The sequence below is a fragment of the Cariama cristata genome, unplaced genomic scaffold, assembly GCF_000690535.1.
Source record: "Cariama cristata isolate BGI_N322 unplaced genomic scaffold, ASM69053v1 scaffold37432, whole genome shotgun sequence".
In the NCBI taxonomy this organism is placed as follows: Eukaryota; Metazoa; Chordata; class Aves; order Cariamiformes; family Cariamidae; genus Cariama; species Cariama cristata.
In genome coordinates, this window is record NW_009606149.1 from 1,875 (window position 1) to 27,053 (window position 25,179).

At 38.7% G+C, this 25,179-nt stretch overlaps 1 protein-coding gene across 1 annotated transcript; it reads right to left on the reverse strand.

Moving 5' to 3' along the window:
• Positions 1–700: 700 nt before the first annotated feature.
• LOC104158566 (adenylate cyclase type 7-like) lies at positions 701–8,417 on the reverse strand (the record flags this gene model as incomplete). The annotated part of the gene is made up of 6 exons (XM_009696252.1): positions 8,247–8,417; positions 6,760–6,960; positions 4,503–4,667; positions 3,545–3,694; positions 1,129–1,277; positions 701–812 (listed from the first exon to the last, which is right to left on the reverse strand). Coding segments are annotated over exons 1-6 (948 nt in total), but the record flags the coding sequence as incomplete, so codon positions are not given.
• Between the last annotated feature and the right edge of the window lie 16,762 nt (positions 8,418–25,179).

The following is a 25,179-nucleotide window of genomic DNA, read 5'->3' on the forward strand; positions in this document are numbered from 1 at the left end:
AGGGTCAGTTTTAGCGAAGAACAGAAAACACCACACAGTCAATCACGCAAACATGTATACGATACAGCCCCTGTAATCCGAGAACTCAAAACCTGAGTTTGTGATTACACCTGCAAAGAAATTAACCTCAAGCAGCACTTGGAAGTGGTAAGGACTACTGCCAGCCTGAAGGGTCAGGAGCGAGGGCACATCTTAACAGGGACCATTTTAACCTACTTCCCATTCTTACCCTTTTCTGTAAGTACCCATTACTAATTATTACTCCTGAGCCAAAGAACTCCTTGGTCTGATGCAGTATGACTGAATTTATGAATTTAAATGTGTGCCTGTGAGTTCTCCATTTGTAAAGCCAACAAACAATTCCTCTAACTGAACACAGCAAAGCTCCTCAATAGAGCTTGCATACAGTCCCTCTCTTACAGCCTTATTACAATCACTTATTGCCATCAGACAATTCCCTGAACAATACAGATAAACCTCCAGATTCAAGAATTGGAATTACAGTAAAAACTTGCTAAATATCACGTTTGTGTTTTAAATTCTGTTTTAATGTGATTTTTCTAGTTAGCTTTAAAGCCAAAGCAGTCTTCTCTTCCTGACTTCAGAAGCACTAACACCAACTGCCTTCTGTCTTGTGGAAGAGACTTCTTTTTCCAATGGTGGCCTTTATCCCTACTGCACAACAAACTGCAACACCTACCTTTGCAATCTGATCAAACTTTCCAAAAAGTTCATTCAGCATCACTACTAGTTCCTTAGGAGAGCAGTCACTGGCAAGGCGAGTGAATCCTACAATGTCTGCATAAAGAATGCTAGACAAGAACAAAAGGAAAAACCAACTTATTTAAAATACGAAGACATGTCTACTCCACAGTCAGCGTAAATATTAAAATGCATTTAAGAGAAAGCATCTCTCTCTTTGGAAACAACTCCAGAAAAAAGGTTTCAAGTATCTCAACTGATTCAGAGGACAGCACATCAGTTCAGGACATGTTATCTTCCCACAACAGGAAAACAGCTCACTTCAGCCTGAAAGTCTGCCTCCAAATTTTAATTTCACCAGACCATATGCACTGTTATGAATCAGCAGCTTACATTAATACAATTACTTCTAGAGTTTCCACTTACCTAACATTTTGGTGCCTTTTTACATATAGACTATGGAAGTTGTTGTCATGCATTTGCCTATTATCATTAGTTTCTTTTAGCCGCTCTATGATTGCTAGCTTCATTTCCATAGATATATGAGCTGGCAGTATGGATAAAAGCAAGTTTTCCTAACAGGAGATGGAAAACAAATTAATAATGCAAAATTCTTAACACAGTCAATTTGAAACTGCAGGATTTTAGTGACTGCAAGAAAGAATTAAAAAAAAAAAATAGAATGCCTTTATTGAAATAGCTTTTGAGTAATGCATGTCAGGTTTTCCAGAAAAGACTTTTATGTTTCTGTTCCCCAAATCACCGATTTTACAGTTAAGTAAGGGTGTTGCATATTTTTTCATTTGTTCCTTGTGACCTAGATGTGACTCCTCTCTGTAACCATGAAACACACAAAAATTCAGTATTCAGTACTACAGTTTCTGGATAAATGAAAACTTACTTTGTCTACCAATCTCAGTCTTTATGCTAGCATCATCTGATAAAGCTTCTCGTAAAAGTTTATATTCTATAATGAACAATCTATGCAGTATTAAAAACCCTTGTGAATTCTCAAATGCTGCAAAAGCAGCAACAGATACAAAAGTGTCAACAACATGCTGCTATAGCTTAAATGTACCAGGAACTAACGCCACTGACCTAAAGTCTTCAGAACTGAGTGAGAATACAGACTCTTCAAAAACCACTTACATGATCTGACTATTCAGTGCACTGTTTTACACTAACTTTGATTCAAAAGCCCGTTCTCCCAAGAAGACCCTGCTAAGCTGCAGGGCAGAAAAGGAAGGCAAACACAACAGTTCTGGTAACCCAGGAAGGGCTCTACCACCCCAGAGACAGAGTCACCACAGAAGAAGAAATGTTGTGTGGAGCCGCTACAAGCAGGAACTTTTTCAGATGACATCGCCAGCAAGGTCAACACATTGTGTAACTGAGTGAAGTGCTGTCCTTTTGGACCAAATCTTTGTCCCCTATTCCTGAATACCCGATGCAGCAGCATGCAGATGGCAGTAAGCGCCTGCCTCCAAAAAGAAACACCTCGGTATCACAGCGGGAAGAGGGAGTCCTTCAGCATCAAGTATTGGCCTACACTAGGCATAGACAGCAGTTTGGTTTGAGACTGCCCCCAGAAATAGAAACACCTCCTTCCCCTCCTCTAGCATTTTAATACTAGGAGAGTCAACCTTAGGGAACAATTTAAACTGGCAGCAGAGCCCCAGTGAATGAACCAGGGCCATTTGAGGCCGACAAATTACAGTTTTCAAGGAAGTGATGATGAACCCTGAACTGCATTTCTCACATCGTTTTCACAGAGAAAAAGTGGGTGGCAAAAAGGAAACTCAAAATTGTGTGACAAATTACAACACAGATGAAAAGCAAGCTGTCCAGAGACTTAAGCATACCTACATTTCAAACAAGCAACCATAAAAAAAACCAAAACCAAACCAATCATGCAAGTTACCACATCGCCCAAAGAATGAGAGCACACTGCCTGTGCAAGCTGATCAGATACCTCCCTGGCTGCTGTGTGGGGAAATTCTGCCAGGGCTTTCATGCAGATTTGTCATCTCACCTCACAAGATTAGCATCAGAGGACAGATCGCGCTGGCAATGTGGCATTTTCTTCTTTTCAATTTAATCAAGGCAGTCACTTTTCAGCCCCTTCCTTTTATCTAATAACTGGTGAGCAGAGGACTCGATACACATCAGCTTTCTAGAGCTGCTGTTCTTAACTCTACTTATACCAGGATAAAAGAGGAAAGGTGCCCTACTTTCAGCTTTGATACTTCTTTACAATCCTTCCTCAGTAAGAAATTCATATTCCTTTCTTATTCTTTAAATACCACTGCAGTTTATGGAAATAAACGATGTCATACTGCAATACTGTAATCATATGATTTTTTTTTCATCCCTTAGGCTCCAATTTTTTCTGTCTAGCAAAAGGAAAATAGTTTGCGAGACAAGAAAATACAAGAACAAATAATACTTTAGAATTCAAAACAAAAAAATGCCACCAAGGGAAGCATGAAACTAGCTGCTGAAACTACCTTTTAAATAATTTTCAGGACATTAAGGGCATGTTCTTTTAAGTAACCTTGGGCCAGTCCCAGTAACATTTTATACTAGGAAAAAAGTAACTAAAATAACTGGCAATTACATTCCTGTTACAAACACTGTGATTTTCATACAGACAAGCCACAGAGAACAGCTTCCTCCCTTAAACTTCCTTCTTTTGTTACAAATGGCACAATTTTTATTTTTGACACTAGGTGGGTATCACAAAGATTGGACCAAGCCTTTCAACATGCATTAGTCACCAACCTTATAAAGTTAATCAGACTTCAGAAATGAAAACATGCAAATCATAACATGAATTACTCACTTGTTGCCTCTTTTCAATCTTCAATTTCATTCGGACCTGAATGCACTTTAATGTGTATCTATACAAATCCCACGAAGCAACCTGCATTTGGCGTTTGTGAAATGCACCCATCAAGTTACCACAAAGAAAAATGACAACATTGGCAAGTAGCTGCACAAGAAAAAAAAATATTTACCTTCTGCAGAACAGTCATTGATACTTCACTAATACACACACTAGTCCCTTAAAAACAATCAATCCCAGGCCACGGTCAATTTTTGTCTTACCCTGTCACACACCAAATCATGGTGTTGCAATTAGCCAGGATGTACCTGGGAATTACAAGCTAACGTTCACAGCCATGGGCATTAAAAACATACAGTAGTACAACGAAACAGAAAATTCTGTTATATTGTTTAACATTTACTCACAGGCACCAATGTTTGATTTAGGGAGAAACCAGTCTACAAACTCACGCATCAGCATGTTGTGTGAAGTCTGACACACACCTGCATCAAAAGAGCTGGAGTGCTCCTTGGAACACACCCTGCTAATAAGTGTTGGGAACCCTGCAAGCACCCAGTAGCACTCCCAGGCCCTGCTGACTCCCCAGGGCAGCAATGGCCCTTTTGATCCACCCTGTAGGCAGTGCCAGATGAAGTTAGATAGACCCATCTGAAACAGCACAGATCGGGAAGGATGATTGTGACAAAGTTGGTCATATTTTGAGTAACTTAGTTAAAAGATTAAAATAGTAATTCTGCTTCTTCTGCTTAGGTCAGAAAACCAAAATGCGTTATGGATTAAAATTGCAATTTCATGAAAAGCATGCAAAACACATTGGGCCCAAGCCCCAAATCCATGTATTTGAAACATCCACATGGAAGTTTGGAACTTATCTAAACTGGATAGTTATGCCAATATCAAATGGTAATACGAATACAGCATTTAATTACTTAACCAAGTAGTTTTTCCTTACCTGAAACAGAATGGATTCCTTATTTTCCTGAGAAGTCATGCTTACCACAATGCTTAGAACAATAATATGGGAGAGAGCAGAAAGAACGCTAATTATGACAGCACCTCGCATCCCAAAGGGTAGCATGGTATAAACTGTGAAGATTATGAACAGAAAGAATGGCACCTTTGGAAAGAAAGACAGAAAGAAAGAAAAAGAGAAAGAAAGAGAGAAAGAAAGGAGAAAAAAAAAATAAATCACACATACATGTTATTAGGTGCCTGCCAAAAATCACTACAGAACAAGGAGGAAAGTAGGATTTTTGCTCATTTTCAGGCTGAACAATTAAATATTGACCTTTCAAAAGCACAATTAAAACCACAAGGTCAGCGGTAGTCCTAAAAGCTTTGAGGGAATTAGCAGCTATAGATTCATAGACAAGACAAGTTAACATGACATATCACCTTTAAGTTTTTCAGTTGTCCTTGCCCCTCATCCTTAATTTATCCATTGCAGCTGAAGATGCACTTTGTACATCTCTTGTCAGGAACAGCGTGTTGCAAGGATAGCAATATTGAATAGAATCAGATTTCTCACCTTCTCCAAGTTATTATTCTAATTTTAACATCACCTGATCACATGAGTATGTTTACTCCATATTTTAAAAACCAAAAATCCAACCAATACTTCCTGGTGCCAATACAAGAGAATAATCGTAATTGCCACTAATTACATATTTAGCTGCACAGATTTTGCAAAATGCATAATGGTCCATTAAACTGCTAGGGATCAGAAGGAAGGTCTATAAAACTTAAATCCATATTTATAGATTTGTTATAGTGTTTAGCTCATATATATGGAAACTATCAACCCTGATGAGAGGAAGATACTGTAGCGTTCCTGGCTGAGCTCCATCTCATCAGCGCAACTCAACTTGTGCCATTCCAGACACAAGCTTCCTTCAAGGAAGTCTCAAGGCCCACTCTGCACTTAAATGTTTTGCCAGAATAGATAGCTTGGTTGGGACAATAATAAACAAACAAACAAGCAAGCAAATGAAAGTTTTCATTCAACAAAAGTAATCTTTTCATGTTCATCTCTACTATTTTAGCTGGACTGAAAAAAAAAAGTAAATCTTTTTCTGCCATACGTACAACCCCTATCACACAGTGTTCTGAACGCTGTATAATAGTTTTATAAGCATGGACAAGCAAAGGTCATGCCTGCATTTAAATAGTAGCTTTAATTAGTGATAAATTCATAACTTCAGATAAAAGTCTAAAATGAACATATTCACTTCTTTCTAATCTAGGGTTCTCCTTATATTTTAGGCTTTAAATCAACATCTGTGGTGGTGTCATGTGGTAATAATCCATTAGAGATTGGCTTGCAGCACTGAAAGCAGCAAAACCAAATCTTGCTTTGTTACATGTTTGTACTTATAGTTAAGAACAGTAAATTTTGTGACTTCCTAAGGTAATAGCTTCTTCCGTAAGTTAAAAAATACTGAATAGCAACTGTAAATACACGGTGCTGGATCCAGGCCATAACAGAAATCAGATTTTGGTTGTTTAACTGATAATTTATATCTTTCTTTATTTGAAATAAAGAGGGGAAGGGGAAGAGTCAGTTAACCAAGATAAAAAGTCATTTTTATTTCATTAAAAAACTCTTCTGTTTACATTATGAGAGCTTAGGAGGAGTTTCCTACAGGTTATGATATTTTTGGCATCATGAAATCGCCCGTCTTCTGATCAGAGATACTAAGCAATGAACTTCAGCCACACCCAGCTATGCCAGGATGTGTCATTAATTCTTATTGTTCACTTCACCTCTCCCACTGATTTGAAAACATGCTCCCTAGGGCACACCCAGCACTACAGTCCTTTATACATTTCTTGAACACCACTTTGACCCATATAAAATTAACAAAGCAAGTATTATTAATGAAAAAGTCTCTCAAAGATAAAGTCATAGTAATTAAGATTTAGTAAAAATCTTAAATAAAAATACAATTCGATTATAACGTAAAGATGCAATTCCCACACAGATGTATGCACTTACACAATTTTCTCAGCTGAACTGTATTTTCACTATAATAAAGAATACAAACTAAAATTTACTATAACAAATAAATAACACCAATTTAGGAAAGTGAACCTAAATCTCAAGAAAAAATTATTATGCTGTTATTCAGAAAAAATAAAGCACATGAACACATTTATATATACTGACCACCAGTTCTATGTGAGTACCTGCATGAACAAGATATACATACCTGTTCCCACAGTTGATAATCATTTTCTTTTTCAAAAAGAGATACATATCCTACGATTAAGAAGCAAATCCAAATCATAACTCCAAATAACGTTAGCCATCTCCGAAATAGGGACTCAATACATAAAAGTAAGTACATGACTGCAAATATGACAAGAGCGGCACATACTGCAATAATGAAGGCAAGATGATAATGTGCTTCCTGCAAAAGCAAAACAAAGTGTTACATTTGGTCTAAATGTCCCCTTTAGAAAAAATGGAAAATGCATCTATACTCTCCTGGAAACAGCTTAGATAGGAACTCAGGTTAGCATATTTTAAAGCTAAGTACTCTAGCTGTGGCAGCATTAACACTTTCTGATATTCACACAGGTAACATAATAAATACTATTATAGACACTCAGTCTACCCCAGTTCCACCATTACTATTTCCCAAATTAGTGGTTTCGGTTTTGTCTTTTAAGCTAAGTTCTACCTACACAATATTGGAGAATGCAGATGTATCCAAAGAAACACATTTAAGGAGTTCAAGCTTTGCTAAAAGGGAGTGTAACAGCTCTTCTCCTAAGTTTTACAGGAGATGACTTGTAACTTACAAATAGTGTTGCTACTTCTTTCATTTTTTAAGAATTGAAAGCTAAAAGGAATACCAGTGTAATTGGTAAGATTAGATTTGTTGCTAAAGAGAGACTTAAAGACACTTTACCATGAAGCACACTGTTTGGAAAGCAGTGTTAGAAGGCAATGAAGGATTGTAACAGCTTCCTTATTACCTCTTTACAACATTATCTTTAAATCAACTCCCCTTTTTACCAGCTGTCAGCTGAGCTAGCTTGAAGAACACCTGATTTCTTTCCAAAAAATCATATTACACTACACAACAAAAAATTCTTTAACCTGCATCTTTCCTATGCCTATTGGATCCTTGCTCTTTGCTAACTTACTATTGATTCAACGGATCACCTGTTGTACTGGGAGACTGTTGTGGTTTTATTACCAAAAAAAGAAGAAGAAGAAAAAAGGAATGAATAGCTACAAATCCTTAAAAGAAAAAAAATCACCTCAGGAATTCATAACCAAAGAATCACTGTATTATTTAACATTTCTTAGATCTGACTCTGGAAAGAAAGATATGAGAAATACAGGACATTTTAACCTATATTCTTGTTCCTCTCTTGGCCCATTTATTACTTATTTACTATCATAGCTACCATTTAGCATAGATTATGATTTGTTCATAACATATAGGAAGGAAAGAACAATCCTCACAGTAACTGTACATGAGCCTGACAACACTGTCTCCTCTCTTCCCCATCCCTTCAAAAACATACACAGCATTACATACACAATTACTTTATTTCTTTCAACGCTGCAACTTTGATACGATGTGGCTCAAAAAATCATTCAGCCAGAAATGTTTTGTGTGCTGTTATAGTGATTCCTCAACATCTTTGAAAACAGCGAACACAAAGAAATAAGTATACTCACATCAGTGACAAAAAAGATTATAATTAGAGTAGTCCAGAAGATGATTGTAATGAAGAGCAGCAATAGCAGGAGCGGATGTTGCTGGCTTGTATAGCGGTACTTCTCATAGAGTGGGTCTGATATCTTGCAGTTATCATTTTCGTTGAAGAAGTATTTACCTTTAGCTGGCATTTTCTCCCCAGTTGGCTGCTATTTCTCTCAGTTCCCGGTGCACACAGTAAGACACAGCTGAAGCTACTGCTTCAAAGAGAAGTTTTGTCTTTTCACTGCTGCCTCTGCAATCTTTAGGCACACCGAGTAACCCACGTTCTCCGAGTTTACTTCTCATCAGAATTGACTTCAGGTTTCCAATACAGCCAAAAGCAAAAGAATTAGCCTCCCCAAAAGCAGGGGCAATTTATCATCAGCTCTACGCATGAATCTCTGGATCAACTTGTATTTGTGCAGATAGGAGTTTTTGGCATGTGGTTTTTTTAATTATTAGTTTGCAAGTCTCTAACTCCTTTCCGTAAGCTTGAATCTCACTTCCTGGGATGAACTCTGCAGAGAGACAGGATTATTAAATTAATGTATTCAGTTAAGGGTACACAGTGTTCTCCAAGGGCAGGGTGGGGGGAAGTACATTCCTTAAAGCTCCTAAGCAGGGAGCAAAAGCTGTTCCTTGCCGGCACGGTGGAAGCCCAAGGGCCCAGTGCGTGGCCAACGCTGCCCAAGGGCGACAGCAGAGCCCAGGCTGGGGCAGCGCTCGCCAATGGCTGCTCCGCGCGCACCAACTGCGCCTTTCTCTAGCCACTGAAACGCTCTCCTATGAAAAATGTACTACATTTATTTTGTTTCCTTTTGAGCAGATGACATAGTTTCCATGAGCAAGTTGTGTAACCGAATACTAACAACTCACTCTTTTGAAGTGATGTGCATACCTGTGTGTATGTATATAAATACACAAAATCTTTAATCACAATACACATTGTATTCTTTTTTCAAAGCATGCACGTTAATTTTTAAGAAATCCTTTTTTTATTCCTTTCACACTTTAATCAAAAGGCATATAAAATGAGAAAATACAGCTGGTCAAGCCAAAATTCATTAAACTTTTTTTTAGAAAAAGACATGTAACATCTAGTTCTATACATTTCATTCAACTCTAATTAATAGTGTTTCCAAGGCAATAGGTGTGTTCTGTTAACAATGAACATTAAAGGAATGAACTGTATTGTTAATTACCAATGACCAATGTTTCTCAAATAGATTCATGAATATAGTTCACTCAATCCCAAGAGACATAAAACAAAAAAAGTAGGGGGATGGGATGGAGTGAAGCATGAAAAACAGGATTTCAGAAGAAGTCTTATTAAAACTTGATAACAGGACAACAGCTTCTTTGCCACTTGACTGCCGTCACCATGGTGCCCAAAGCTATTGCTCTGGGGAAAAAGAACCCACTAAAAGACTTGTAGAATAGCCAAAACCTAGCCAATTACTCTCAAAAGGCAAAATGCTTAACCACACACGTGTTTAGACTGCATTCAGACTACAACCAGAAGTGGTGTTAAGGAAAAACTTTCAAAAACCATACCGAGTGATTTAGCCGACGTAAACAGAGCCAAACACTACCACGCTGCCCATTATTAATGACCAAGCAGTCAAACACAGATATAGCAATACTGAGACTGGATAAAAAACCAAGCTAACTTTTGCAGCAAGATGAGTAGCTACAACTTCTTGCCCAAAGTAAATCACAAAAAGAGAAGAGGCCATATTGCAACACTTATATTCAGTAACACCCAGAATAAACTCACATACATTTTAAAAACTGAAATAAAATTGAAGATATCTTTCAATACATCTTTCCTGTGTATAGTTAATGGTACACCTAATATCTCACCTGTGCTGCTTATTACCAAGCTTTTCTTCATAATAAAAGGTCTGTCATTTTTCACCTGAAAAAATTCTTCTGGTACACATACCATCTGCACATGCATAATAATGCTCTTGCAAAGGCGTGTGAATGCATCTTAGAAATCACCGACGCTTAAACTACAGGAGATGCCAAGAAGAAATCAAAACATTCAAATCATGCCCTAATGCATTTTCCAAGTCATACAGGTGACTGCAGAATTACTTCACTTGAGTGTAGGTCAGTTTTTTCTGAAGAGGAAACTATCAGAAGGTTTGCACAGGGGCAAGTATTTTAATCTGAATTCGTCTTTCAGTTACAAAGACAACGTGCTGTAGACAGTGAGAAAGTTACGACTGTGATGCACCAGAGGCAGACAACTCACGGAGCAGCCTGAGGAATTCCTTTACCATGAGGGTCGGGGTGTAGGAACACACTCCGCCTGATGTGATCCACTATACATAAGAGACAACAGCCTTGCGGTCCCAGATCCCTCTAAAAGTGTATTTTCAGAATAAAAACAACAAAAGCGCTCTCCAATGTACTTGCAGAAATATGACTTTCAGGGTAATTTTTATGATAGATATTTTGAGAGGCAGCTTTATTTTTCCAGTTAGCAGAATCAAATCTGTTTTCTAAAAAATAACTATTAATTGCTAAGCAGTAATACATTTGCAATTATGAGAGACAAGTAATCCTGTCTTGGGCTACTTAATATTGAAATATAACTTTCATATTTCATAATATTGAAGAATGACTTCACAGCTTCCTTCCTGCAATTTATTCTTCTATGTCAATGAAAAAACAATACCAGAGACAATCTCTATTCTACAGAACTATAATGTGTGGCTGCGTTCAGTTGTCTAATGTTCAAAAGATGAAAAAGATGTCAAATGTCAGCTTGGAACTATCTCTGAATATTATTTAAGAGTTTTAAGTCTTAAAAACATGTCTCTTCAATGGTTTCATCCATTTTAATAAAAAAAGAGATTGCTACCTTATCAATTTGTTTATTCCTCCGCTGACCCTCATAGATATACATTACAAGTAATTATGAATGACTCTGGGGTCATAGTATTTTCCTCTCACAACTCAATTAGGTAAAGAAATGCCCAAACAGTACTTTATTGATTTACCAAGAATCTATAATACACTACATGAATTATTCATCTCAAAGTAGCATTTAACTCTGAACTAGTTTCAATTCACATCCCGTGTCCCACTGCCACCACCACCCCCTTTTAAAAAGCACCACAGAACAATTTGTGCTCCTTCAGTACAAGATAAATATTTTTCAATTGCAAATTCCTTGTGACACACAAAATTAGCTGTTTGAGAATCATGCAATTATGCATTAGTTGAATAAACACATTTTTACATGTGACAAACGTAATGAGCTGCCAATCATCATCTTACAAGCAAAACCAGAAATACACACACACAAACATACATAAGTATAGGAATTGTGTTTCAGCTCCAAAACCACTACAAACAATTCAACAGCTTTTTGTGACCTCCCTTTATTTATTTTTTTTAAACATTACCGGCATTACCTCTTTCCATTAAGATACAAGACAATCTTTTAAGAAACTCTGATAGACTTAGCTGAAAGTCACCATTTTTTTGTGCCCTTCACCCTTTCCTGAATTTTTTCCAGCAACTTTCTGAAAAATGTAGAAGACAGACTTGAGAGAAAAAGATGCTGTCTCATGGATGGCATCACACATTAGTAAAATCATGAATTTAACACACTCCTGTTTACATATTTAAGGATCACGTGAGCACTGCGCACCACAGCATCGCTTTTGCTTTCTTTGGTCATTATTTCTTGGAGATTTGCCATTCTGAGACCACAAGAGAGGTGTAGCCCCGAAACAGCAGCAGGCTACAAAAACCAAACAGCACTCCCAGAAGCACCAGTGGCAAACACATCAAGCCAAATGGGGACTGGATCTGCGCTGCTGGCATAAAACCATGGAGCTCTGATCACCAGTTTATCAAGAAAAAGCCTCATTTCTTTAGAAGCCTTCATTGTGTTCTGTCAAATTAGAAAAGAGAAGGAACAATTTGTCAGCTAGATTAGTATATATAAGAAACAACCCCAGCAGTATGGGTTGGAAACTGCACTGAGAACCTACAGGGATGTCTACCAAACAAATGAATATGATATAGTCTGATCTGGTTGAGCTCCACAGCCATGTGCATGCCAATTAACATGAAAAATATTTGGTCAGGTAAATAAATTTGCCCAATGAATATGTAAGAACAAACACTGGACATGTGATAGGCATAAAAAAATTGGACAACAGGATTCCTTCCAGAACATGGATCAGAACAGCCACAGCATTCCAAATCTACTCTGTTTCAAGGCACAGGGAACAAGGTTGTGTTCAGATTCAGCAACAGAAACTTAGCTAGGTAAGAACTGGGCAAGACCTGGCACATACGCACAGCCGCCTTTCACTTGCAAGCAAAAAAGAGAACATTTCTATCTTTCACAAATCCGGGTATTTCTGACTGCTCTATGCTTTCCTTCCCATAGATAGGGATTTTCAAGCATCGCTAAACTCTCCGGTCTCCTACTGACAAAGCCATAGGATTTTGTTACAAAAAATACGAAAGCAAACATTTCATTAGGCTATAAGGTTTGGACTGAAGCTATTTCGTTCTCCCGCGCTAGTTAAAATGTCCATAGCGCTTTGTGTCAATACACAACATTTTCTTAAGACTTGGCCTGGACTCAACAGTTGTAGAACAGACATGACCGTACTACATAGCCTACAGAGACCAAGTGTTTTAAAGAAAACTAACTGAAATATGGTATCATGAGCTACACTAGCAAGTCATATTACAAAAGTCAGAGAAGCCTTTCCCTTTTGCAGTTTGCTTAAGGTAAGTAGCTACCAAAAAGCAAGTCTCTTCACAAGGAAAACTAATCTGGGAACATGCATTGCACAGACCAACCCGATATTGAGGCAAAGCAGAAAGTTCTGGGCAGACGAAGTAAATCAGCTGATGGGGCAAGAACACAATTCCTTGTGCCTCCAAAGCAGCAAGGGCTTCCCTCATTTCCCACCTCCAGCCTTGCCATAAACAATATGCCATGTATCACCAGGTAACATCCTTCCCCCCATGCATTTGCGTTGCAGCCATATTTTCATAATAAGGCTCATTACTAAACAGAGCATTCTTCCTCCCATCTTATTTTCTAAACAGGCTATTACTACTTTCCAAGGTGCATCAGCACTGTATTTTCCATTCTAATAGCCAACTGTCACCCAAATAATTTTGTTAGCACCTCAAATTTCGTTCTCTGGCCAGGTGGCCATCTGTAAAATAATGTAAATGTTTGCAAGATGGAGGTAATTTTTGCCTCCCAGCGATTCATTCAGCCCTATCTGTGCATCCTCCAGCCAGCACAGATGAAGTAAGCACTGAACAGCCAGGAAAAATCAAGCCGATTTTTCCATCAACTTGAAATAGAATCACATCAAACTCTTGCATTTTGTAAGCCCCTTGAAGCTTTGAGTTGCAAAGGTTTTATTCCTCTGAAACAATACTGAATGGGCAAATTCCATGAAACTCCAGGCTGCTCAAGATGCCTCTCAAAATATACTGAGATTAAGTTTGGCTTGAGTCTTTGTCGTGGTAATAACTAAAGGGTCTTGCCCTTGGGCCCCAGCTCTTTCGACCAGCAGTAGTTGGTGATCACTATCCAGCAGCTTTTGGTTTCAGTTCCAGCGACCCTTCCTGCTGTCTGGCCAGCTGCCTTGCCTCCAGAAAGTCCCTAGTCCCCACTGCCCGCTCAGAGCCAAAGGTAGGAGCTGCTTTTCTACGCACATTCGTCCCGATTATCGCTTGGTCACACACTTTCCATCTAGAGCTTAACTAAGTAGCAGAGGCCCATCAGTTTTCCACTACAATACGCAGATGCATTTGTTTCAGGCACACTGCACTCTTTTTTTTTTTTTTTTTTTTCCCCTTTCTCTTTTGTTAAAGCACTGCAGGTCACACGTCAGCCCAAGGGTGTTGATTCATGGGGTAACTTCAGCACCTTCCTCCCCAGCAACTGTCTGCTCTGAGCAATGCAGGGGCAGACAGAGGAGGGAGAGACAGGAGAACACTAAAGGCACAAAGAGAGCAGAGCAGAAAACCGCTCATCACAGTGACTTCTCTCCAACTGTGGCACAAAGAGCATTCTACCCCCTGGCAATACAAGGTGGAGCAACAGAAAGAACTATGTGCTACTTGATACAAAAATCAGACTGATAACAAACAGTTCTTGGGATGGCCCTCCTTTATTGCCTGTATTTGCAGAGCGTGGACAGTTGTCAGGTGCCAGCTGGGCCGCAGGCTGGGGAGCGGGTCTGGCAGACCTGTCCCCTCCGGCCCCCGCTCTCGCTCACACCACGGGACGCGCAGACGGCCAGAGAGCACGTCCTTTCTCCCCTCTCTCGGGAGAATCGCTCACGGCAGCTACTGACCACGTTAATGCCTTTCTGAATGGGATCCCAGTATGTTGCAGTTCTGTTCTTCATTTCAAAACTACTGATGTATTCACAAACATATCCACGGTAACCACCTGGACAATTTTTAAAGTATTTTTTTCACTTAGCTATTCATTTGCCAAGGACTCAAGTCTTGCTCACCTAAAGCTTTATTTTTACTAAAAGCAGTCTCACCCATGAAACATTAAAACAAACCGTAATAGCAAGAACCAAGTGAAGTTGCCTTATTCCTCTCAATAACTGCTGCACAAAAGCAAGCAGAACCAGTTTTTCCATCTTTAACAACCACAGCACCAAAGACAGAGAGTACAGTTTTGATTTCCATTCCATCTTCTGTTTCACACAAATGACAACAACATTTCTGAAATTGCTTTAGCAACTTCCATGACAAGAATTATTGCTGACTGTAATTACCCATTAGCAGATATTAAAAGAGAATCGGGAACCTATAAACATCCAGTAGAATAATTGAAGGAGATTAGTAGACCAATTATGAATCTCAGGCAAAAATAATCTCCAGTCTAGCAGACCCACAACCGATTCAGTCTAGGAAATGAACGTTAGCAATCCAAACGTACACCACAGGAAATACCATTCACATTAAAGACAACGCTTCTTCCTCTTAGACTTTGCTTTCAAATGCTAGCCTGCAGTCACCTTAGCTTTTTCTACTCATACAAAAATATTACATGGAGAACAAATGCATTTTTAATGATCTATCTGCCAGCACTGGTAAATATTACTTGCACAGGTAAGTCTCTTTACAAAGATAAACCTTTTTTTTTAGTATTTTGAAGGTTTTCATATGAAATTTCACCTTCCTTAATTATGTTTAATTTCTGAAGAGCTCCTTCTGCAACACAGAAAAATCTTACTTAAATTTACCTTCTCTTTTCTTACAAAAAGTGAGCATACCCACTTTAACACATCATCACTCAAAACTATATTTACACAAAAAAGCTAAGTCAATACAAAAAAGTAGTCTGTCATTTGGAAAAAAATCAGGAGGCAGAAGAAATCCCACCACATGTCAGAACAATCAGGCTAAAATATGGCACTACATCACCTAGGCTGTGCCCTTAAACATTGAGAGCCACGGCAATAATAGTGCTAAATATACCGCAAAGAAAGCGTTGAAACTGAACTTTTTTTATTCACATTCTTATTTCAGTAGATTGCTGCTTCTTGTGACATCTGTTTTACAATAGCTTTTAAAGTAGGAATAACAAGTTGTGTAATTTGAAAACTTTTTCAGTCAGTAGTAGCAATGGAAGATGTGAAAAAACAGGCTGTCATTTCACAAACGCCTGAGCCCACCAGCCAGCTCAGACCACCCAAAGGAAGGAGGAGGTCTCACCCACTCGGACCCTCCGTCCTGTGCCAGCTGCACAGCCTGCCTGCCCAGGCACCCAGCTCTCTTCGGAGCCTGCTGACCAAATACAACTACAGAAAGCTGGTTTTGGCAGGTCACTTCTCCGGCAGGGTGGTGGAACGCGACAGCTAGCAGAGGTATAGATGAGCTCCAGAGCTGGCCCAGTGTTTGGAAGGGAAAGGCAAACCACAAGTAGGAAAAAGCAAGGGCAGCAGTGAGTTGTTAAATTGACTCATTGCTGCTCATGGGTTCACAGCGTAAGAAAAAGAATACCATGAATACCACTTTAGAGTTGGGGGGTTTGTTGCTCACTTTTAAATACCACTATTATTACAGGATGTGCTTTGAGGAAAGAGATTACAGTCACAGAAAGAAATCTCTACGCTACTGATCCAGGCAGGACAGAGAAACGATGACAGAAGATGGCTGAGGAAACTGAAGATTTGTAATTTAAGACTAGCTTGCACACTAAGTAACAAAGAAAGAAGAATCCTTATAACCAGATGGGTGCAACTGAATTGCATGGGAGGGTTTACTACTGTTCTAAGGTAGTTTACTGTGCAAACACATGATGGTTCAACCAACAAATCCATTAAGCCTTGTAATTAACTGCTGGGTCTGGCTCGGGGGGGGGAAGTCCTTTTATAATACTGGTTTTCATAAGTAAACTCCAGGTTGTAAAAAGATATAACACACCAGAAGGGAATTCAGCTGTGCTTTGCATCTTTCAAAGTCCAAGGTGTTTGATTATTTCATAATTCCCAGACTCCCTGCCACATCTTACAGATAGATTTTCTGACTTCAGCTTGTTTAAAATTGAACTTACCACTACAAAAGTCAATATTCCACTTACACTTTAAGGTTTCAGTGACCTACTTAAAATTCATGTCTTTGAACACAGAAGCCTCAGAAGTCAGGCTAGCTTTTTATTGTGTAATTTCAGTTTAATTATACCAAAAGCAGAATGCTCGTGCAGTTATTTATAGTAGTAAAACTCGCAACATTAAGCTATATAAACAGCAGAAAAAAAAAACAACTCCTGAAACACAGAATATTTAACTTGAACACTATGGGGAAAAAGCGAGTTTTCAGCTGAGACAGGAATAGGGATGGAGTGTGTGTGTGTGTGCAAGCCTCAATAATTTCTACTAGAATACTCCTGATTTTTATAGAAGTTAAAATCCCTGGTATTTTCAGAAGTTTTTTTTTTTTTAAGGAAAGAAAAGATGTATTACGCTAGGTAATACTCAACCTATATTGAAATTAGCGATAAGAAAAAAAATCACTTCAAGAAAGGTATGTTTAAACTGTTAAAGAGTTCTTTTGAGATGTTATCATTTAGCATACAGAATTATAAGCATATGACAAACAAAAGCGCTCAGGCTGACAAACTTCCTAAGCTCAATATAATTACTTAATTACATCTAGAATGAAATCTCTCTCATTTGTATAGCAATATTTTAAGTATGCCTCAGCTTTTCCATCTCATTAAAGCAATCAAGAAGCACAGACTGCTGATGTGACAGAGCCAGAGTACAAGGATGTAACTTGACTCTTCTAACTCTGGTCAGATATGCCAACAGATGTTATAAAAAAAAAAAAAATTAAAAAAATCACTGTGAACAGGGGCATACTGGGCATTATGCATTACTCTTATTATTTTCCCTGTCTCAGTTATTTAGGAGGAGTGTTACAGTTCAGGATAGAAATGCATCTTTCCCACCTCTAGAGTAAATAGTATATTTGCACAGAACAGGTGCAATCATAATATGGCAAGGGATAAGGGCCATGCTATGGGTGGGAAGGAGATAAAACCTGTCCTGAGCCAGATAAGAAATCACTTGCTATTTAGGTTCAGTCCAACTAAAACCAGTAAAACAGAGAAGGAGGCTGAAAGATAAAAGCCTCTCTCTCCTGTCTACAATACTTCCATGTTACTGAAGAGAGGAGAAATACATATGGGCAGCTGAAATTCAACTAATGCACTGACATCAACAACAATGTTGGTTTCTTTGTCCTTTTTTTCCCCCACATTCTTTAATTTTTCAGATGAACTAACATTGACATGTACACTGAAAATGTGTCACAAAGTAGTAGGTAACAGACCTTTAATGTCACTCAAAGCATAAATCAGCACTATATTCCTACTGTACTCTTACCAGTGCAGAGTTCTATTCCAGAACCAAGTATTTTTTTAAAGCAATTTTGCCAAACATCATAACCAAAATGCAAGAGTAATCCATAATGTAAGAACAACACCACTTGTGTCCGCTGCCAAAGGCCAAAATGGTTGTTTCTATCTGAATTTCAGCTTACTCAACAATATCATCAGTATCATTCTTCAGATTAGTATTCCTCCCGAAGCAATCAGATCTCACTTTGGAAATAAACCTCAGCCAAAGGCCAAGAGATTGGCAATGGAAAGAACACAATTGTGCTTCAGTACCTGGAGCAGTGTACTGCAGGGTGATAATACAGTACAAATATTTTTGTTAAGGTAGAAAATCCCCTTTAAGGAAGCAAAACCTTCATACTGTTTATGAAACAAGGGGGAAGGGAAGGAGACATTAAATCCAATCCCCCCTTTACTTAACGACTAGTACTTCAAGAGTAAGTCCTATCACGTACATGTTTTAAAAAAATCTTATTTCTCTACACTATTTATTACAGGGGAATTTTAATGTTCCCCAAAGTTCTTCACATGTCAACCATGCCACATTTGTTACACCACCACATCCGTACTTCACAGCCAAAAAAAGTAAAACTAAAACTAACACTTGCAATAAGGAAGTTCCCTCCCCTGGAGGTTAAGTATTAAAAACACCACCAAGCAGACATATCTACACTTCTAATAGAAGCGTTGTTTCTATAATCATACCCTACCTCAGGACACAAAAGCAGCTGAACATACACAATTCTTTTTACAAAGTTTTCCCAAATGTAACAAACGGTTTAGGAAAGGTCCTTTGTTGACTCATCCTTAAATAAAATCTCTGAAATCTTCTATTTTCAGTCCCACTTGATAGCAACGTGCACTTTAAAATTGTTAGGAGCTGTAGACATATTTTTCGCTGATCCAGATGACATGCCACATGAGCCAAGCGGTCATGAGTGTCTGGGTAAGCTCTCCTGGATCACAGAAAGAGCTGAGCCATGCAGAAGCACTGAGAGCTTTCCACAGACAACCAACATGCCTCTCAGGATTTTTTTTTTCCATGCTAAGTTTTGATTGTCTACTAAGATAATGGAAGGTCTGAACACAGATCTAATCACTATCATTTTTCTCGTTTCATCTTACCTTTCATCTCAACATTTTCAAAGGTTTGCTTGACAGCCAGCCCTACTGTTCCCAACTCTAACAGGCTACTGGAAACCTGCACCACGTAAAGCACTGACTCCCCAAGGGAAACATGGGTATCTATCTCACCTGGCAACAGCCAAAACGAAGCAGATACTTTTAAATTAAATTCTTCTTAAGCAGCTTTATCCTTTGGATTTGCTGATACTAAGCCCAGTTAACTAGTATTAAAACAGAACTAGTTAATACCAAAAACCTGAAATAATACAATAGTCAACAGCAGAACTTGAGGATATGGCAAAAGTCACTTTTCTAAAAAGCTATGCAGTTACTGCCTCAGAGCAACATGAAGTCCACAGAAGAACTTTCCAAAATAGCAAAGTATGCAGCCACTACCCTAGTGAAGGTTATCACTGATCAGTACCTAACCAATCCCCAGGGCTGTGCACAGCCATTAAGAAAGCACTTTTTACCTGGACTGTAATGCTGAGTTGTGCATAAGAGATTACTCTGAGGTTTTATGGTCCTAATTCTTATTGAGACTACTGATAAAACTCACATGCTTCTTGTTTGCTTACCATTACAGGCCACAGGATTCATTGGCAAAAGTTGTATTTCTCTACTCCACCATGGTCTGTTCGATCATTTTGAAATTCCTGCAGTAGAGTGAGCGCAGCCTGCTCAGGTATGATTGTTGACACTAAATCTTTTGATGTATCACATGCACCAACCTGCAACAAGACAGGGAATCTTTATTCCAAGGACCACTGTAAGCATTAACAATTCTTCTATTTCTTCCCCTCATAGTTCAAGGAAGAAAAAACTACTCTATCTCCGTCTCCACATATTATGAACCTTTTACCCAGACAATCAATAGAAGAAAAAGTACTTAACTATACTGTGGCAAGCTGCAGCATGAACGTAACTTGATTGAAATACTTAATGACAGATGGAAACGTCTGAGAAGAAGGCTGAAGGCTGATGAGAGGTTATCATCTTTATGTTAACAGATCCCAATGCTTTTCAAGCAACGCCTGTGTGACAGCAAAGGCTGCTCTGCTAAAAATTGGAGAACGTTTTACTGACTTTTACAGCACTCATGACAATGAAAGTCATAAGTTTTTCAGTAAGTTTGCTTACACACAAGATCAAAAATCAGGAATTAAAAAAAAAAAAGCCGAAGAAAAAAAACTTGAATATAACAATGTATAATTTAAAACAGCATAAAATATTGTTTGGGATTTGGGGTCACAGATCAGCAAATATGACAATATGGCAGGAAAACCAGCTAAAAAAACCCCAACATTCCCTCCTTGCACCTTGCAGCTCTGGATAGAGTTATCTACTGCTACTGTGGACATGAAGAGATTCTGCCAACTAGGTTTGCTTGTCTTGGAGCATGAGAAGGGCAGAAAGGCACATTCCTAGGATGTTGTGAACAGAAAATTATATCTCCAGGTAAGCAGATGATCAGAAGACATGGCCAGGTTACCATCCTTAGTTAGTGCACCAGCCTTCTAGTAGGGGAATCCATATCATACACAACTGCTCTTGGCTTTGTCTTCCTCTCTTCCTACTTTATTGTCTTCACACACGTTACGGGAACAACTGTTTGGAAGTGACAAGATGCCAAAGAAGTTCAATATCTCAACAAAGTACCAGGCACCGGTAGGAGGCATGGTTGCTCACTGTTCATTGCTGGAATCCAGCACACACTCTTCAGGGACAGGAACCAAGAAGGAGAATAAATGGTTATACAGCAGCGCTGAAACAACGACCCAGGGGAGAAGAGGCCCAGAACAGGAAATCAGAATTACGATGTCACTGGGAAACCTGATACAAGTCAAATAGCTGTGCTAGGAAGGGAGCATACCGACATCTTTGTTGTTCACCTCAAAGCTCTGTCACTTGAGACCCACTTCGGAATCCAAACGGCAAGTGAAACTGCCAAATAATCTGGCACAAAATCAGAATGGATGCAAAGTATTTTATTGCAAAAAGAATTAAAAAAACCCTACTATTTTTCTGCTTACTTTTTGCTAGGATATACAAGTACTTTAATCACCACTCAAAATAGGCATTTCATTCTGTCACAGTGCATTAAATGTCCAGTTCATACCTAAGCCCGGGGACAGTTGTGACCAAGCCCCATTACCTTTTGGTCAGGAGTTAGCTCCAACTAGCCAAGCCCAATGGGCACCAGTATTTACAAAAGTTAGGTGGAAACGGGAGATGATTCTTAAGAAAAAGGGCAAGATCCTGACAAAGTCTTCTGGCAGCTTTGGAGACAGATAAGAAAAACCAACATGACATCTTGCAGAGTTCATCTGAAAGGCAGATACAAACCTGCTCTGTCTATGCGTATGTAAAGCAGATAAAAATAAGACTTTGTTTAACCTCTTTTACATGTTCAATCTGGAATGCCCAAACAAGCTGCTGCTTTACTTTCACCTTATTACACATCCAGTATTAAGGATAAGCCCCTGGTAATCAACAAAAAGATGCCTCACGTTCCTTTGAAACGGTTCAGTGCTGTCTGCAGAGCAATACTGGGCAGCAATTTATTGGTATTCAGTTGGGAAAATGAGGAGGATGCCCAAATAATTAGGGTGTCCCAGAAATTTCATAATGCCTTTTAGAAAAATATACTATGACAGTTTTTAAAAATCATCCCACAAACAACACCCTTCAGAGATTTTAGAAGAGGAGCTAAAGGACCTAGAATTGTTGTTTTCAATGTGTATGAAAGGTGCTTAATTGTAGCAATTCATATTTGCAATGTACCTCGTTAGCTTTTAGAGAATTAATTTAAGGATTATGCCAAATTCAGAAAGTTTCACTGTTGTCTTTTTTTTTTTTTTAATTACTTTATTTTTTTAAAGATGTTTCTAAAAACATAACTTTCACCAGAGCCCCTGATAAACAGTTACGGGCAAGATTCCCTTCAGTTGCAGAGGGATGAAGCTGCTGCTCCCCCAGCAGCGTTCTCAGGATCAAGCCCTGAGGACAATACACTTCCTATCATACACAGACACCATAAACAAAGATAACAAGTGACAGAAATACTTTGCATCAAAACGTTAAGTGGCAGGGGAAGAAAAAACACAGAACAATTCTCTCTGGATTTGTAACTGAAGCTCCTCAGAGGCACAGAGCGCAGCCTGCTGATAAGCAGCAAGCTTCCAGAAGTAAAGGGATACGCAGACAAAGTACTTTGAGCCATTTTCTGATCTACAAGACAGACAAACCTCTCTGCGTTCAACACTAACCACAGGCGCCTATTTCTGTAGCAACAGCTTGCAGGCCATTTTCATTTTGACTGAAGAACATTTAACCAGTTGCATTACAAGCATTGCACCTTGCTGCTCTAACAGCACTCGCTTTTCACACCTAACAAATTGTTATTTGCGTAGTACTATTGAGCTGGCAGATCAACGCTGCACCTGTAGCACAGATCTGCTTGATCATGTTTTCTTTAAAAAGTATCTAAACTTTGTGTAGCTAAAACTGATCAAAGGTGAAAAAAAAACATACAGTATTAAAAAAAGGTCTTCCTTTTGCTCCTTAGTAACACCTCTGTCTATTACTATTTTCAAGATTTTTCCTTTGTTTTAGGTTTGGAGTATTAGAGCACAAAGAAGAGGAGGATGTGACAATAGTTCTTGATTAATTTTAGCGAGAGTTCATTAAGCTGCAAGAAACAACAAATTTCACATAACAGAAACTCCAGAACAGAAGGATGGACTATTTTTGTATTATGAAATCCCAGATTTATCATACTTCACCAAACGTAACACTTGTTTAGAGCAAAGACTTGCAAAATTGTTTGATTCTTCCAAGTTTTATTCAAGACATCTGTTCACTGATCCTTCAGCAGCATGTTAAATAAACTGTGGAAATCCAGATTTCACTGTGCTTATGGAAATTACACAGAAGTTAACAAAACATCAGTTTTGTTTGACTCTTTTGTCTTTTTCAAACAAGCAGCCCCCTTCACTTCTTGCTTTTGATCCAGTGATGAGATATACTTTGTATTCTGACCAGTAGCTTCATTTTTTAACACAAGTAGAAATTGTTAACGGTAACAGCTTTGACTACTATTTTCAGGAGTGTTCATCCTATCCTTACTCAGACTTTCTGACTGGTTCAGTGGACACCTCCACAAACCTCTCTAAAGAAACGGCTAAGAAGGTCTCCAAGAGTCTCCAGTGCCATCTTTCTTGCTCTAACAGGTCTAAAGGTCATGTAGCACTGCTGGAGCGGTTTTCAGTTTCAGTAATTAGGGTTTTTCTACCTGGTACAAGAAGTTAATTAAGAACTTATTAAACTATTTCACATCTAAAATTGCAACTTTTTTTAATAAGCAAATGCAACAACAGAAACATCATTACTACAAGGCTGTTTTCAAGAATACATACATGGTTTCTGCTCTTGCAGCGGCAGCTCTCCAGCTTAAGTGGAAGCTATTTGGCAAAATGCAGCATGGGTCTATCTGAAGACCTCTTTCTCTCAGCACATTCGTACTACCATCTGATTTACACATGTACCTTGACAGGGCTGGCAGTGGCAGGGACTTACACCAAAACTAGCCTCAGTGAAAAGCACTACAGAGTTGAAACCCTGTAAGATCAACCAAAGGAGACGGAAAATGTGCCAAACTAAAAATGCAAGAGTGGACTTCCAACTATTCACCTATAAGCAGATCAAATGGGATAATGAGATAAAAAATTAAAAGTGACAGAAATTCAGAAATTACAATCTAGGAAGTAACCATTCAAAACTGAGAAAAAGCAACATCCTTTAATGACAGTGTAATTGAACTATACAACATCCATAAAATCCCTGAGCTTATCTCCTGATGTTGAGGAACATAATAAGAAGTTTTCATGAACACTATACCTCAATAAAATATAAACTAATATGGACTTAAGCATGGTCCTAAGATCTGACCTGCTGGTGGTTTCCCAAAAGATAACCCATGATTCAAAGACTCTGCATTCTACACAGAAACCCAAGGAGAAAGCAAACAGTTACACACAGGGAAAGGGCTCAACCAAAACCCATGCTATAAAGCACCTCAGGAGCAGATCTGGGAAGGGAATCCAGGCTTGATAGTTCACTGGCCAAATCATACCTGGTAGATCAGGGAGCTCCTGTAGATGCACAAATCACCCATTTAATCAGTGTCACAGCCATTTCCCTGCTTTTCAAAATTCTATTTGCTTTTATGAAGTTGGTCAGCCCAGTTTAAGGCCAGGCCTGAGATCCAAGTATTGCCAAAAACCCAAGAACGTTATTTCAAAATCCACATCCTGTGGTTAAAGTATAATAAATTCCAGAGGTATTTTTCTCGCCTGTAATCCCGTCTTTCCGTTCTGTGCACATACAAATTCTCAAAACCTTCTGAAGCCCTTAGCCTCCGTATGAGAAGGACAACCACTGTGGTTAAAGCAAAGAACTCAAAACCCATTTTCCAGCTTTTGGCTCTCCCACAGATTTCCTGCTGGCTGGCTGACTCTGAGTGTGTGGTATCCCTTTTTTCTCTCCCAAAGGAACTGACCTAATACCATCATCCAACCACAAAAAGTGCCAGCAAAATAAATGAATACTCACAAGACAGTTTAGGAATACAGTAGTCCCAAGCTTGTAAGGTGCAAATAATTTTGGACTATAACAATGCATTACAGTAAACATCTTTGGTGGCACTTAGATCTTTTGTTGGACTTCAGTCTCATACTTCCAGAAACTGCTATAATCCCTGGAGGAGTACGTCTGTTCGGCTGTGGCAGGAAGCACAACGCTGGGCTTTAAATATCATATAAAATAATAATTAAGTTACTATGTAATATTATTATATT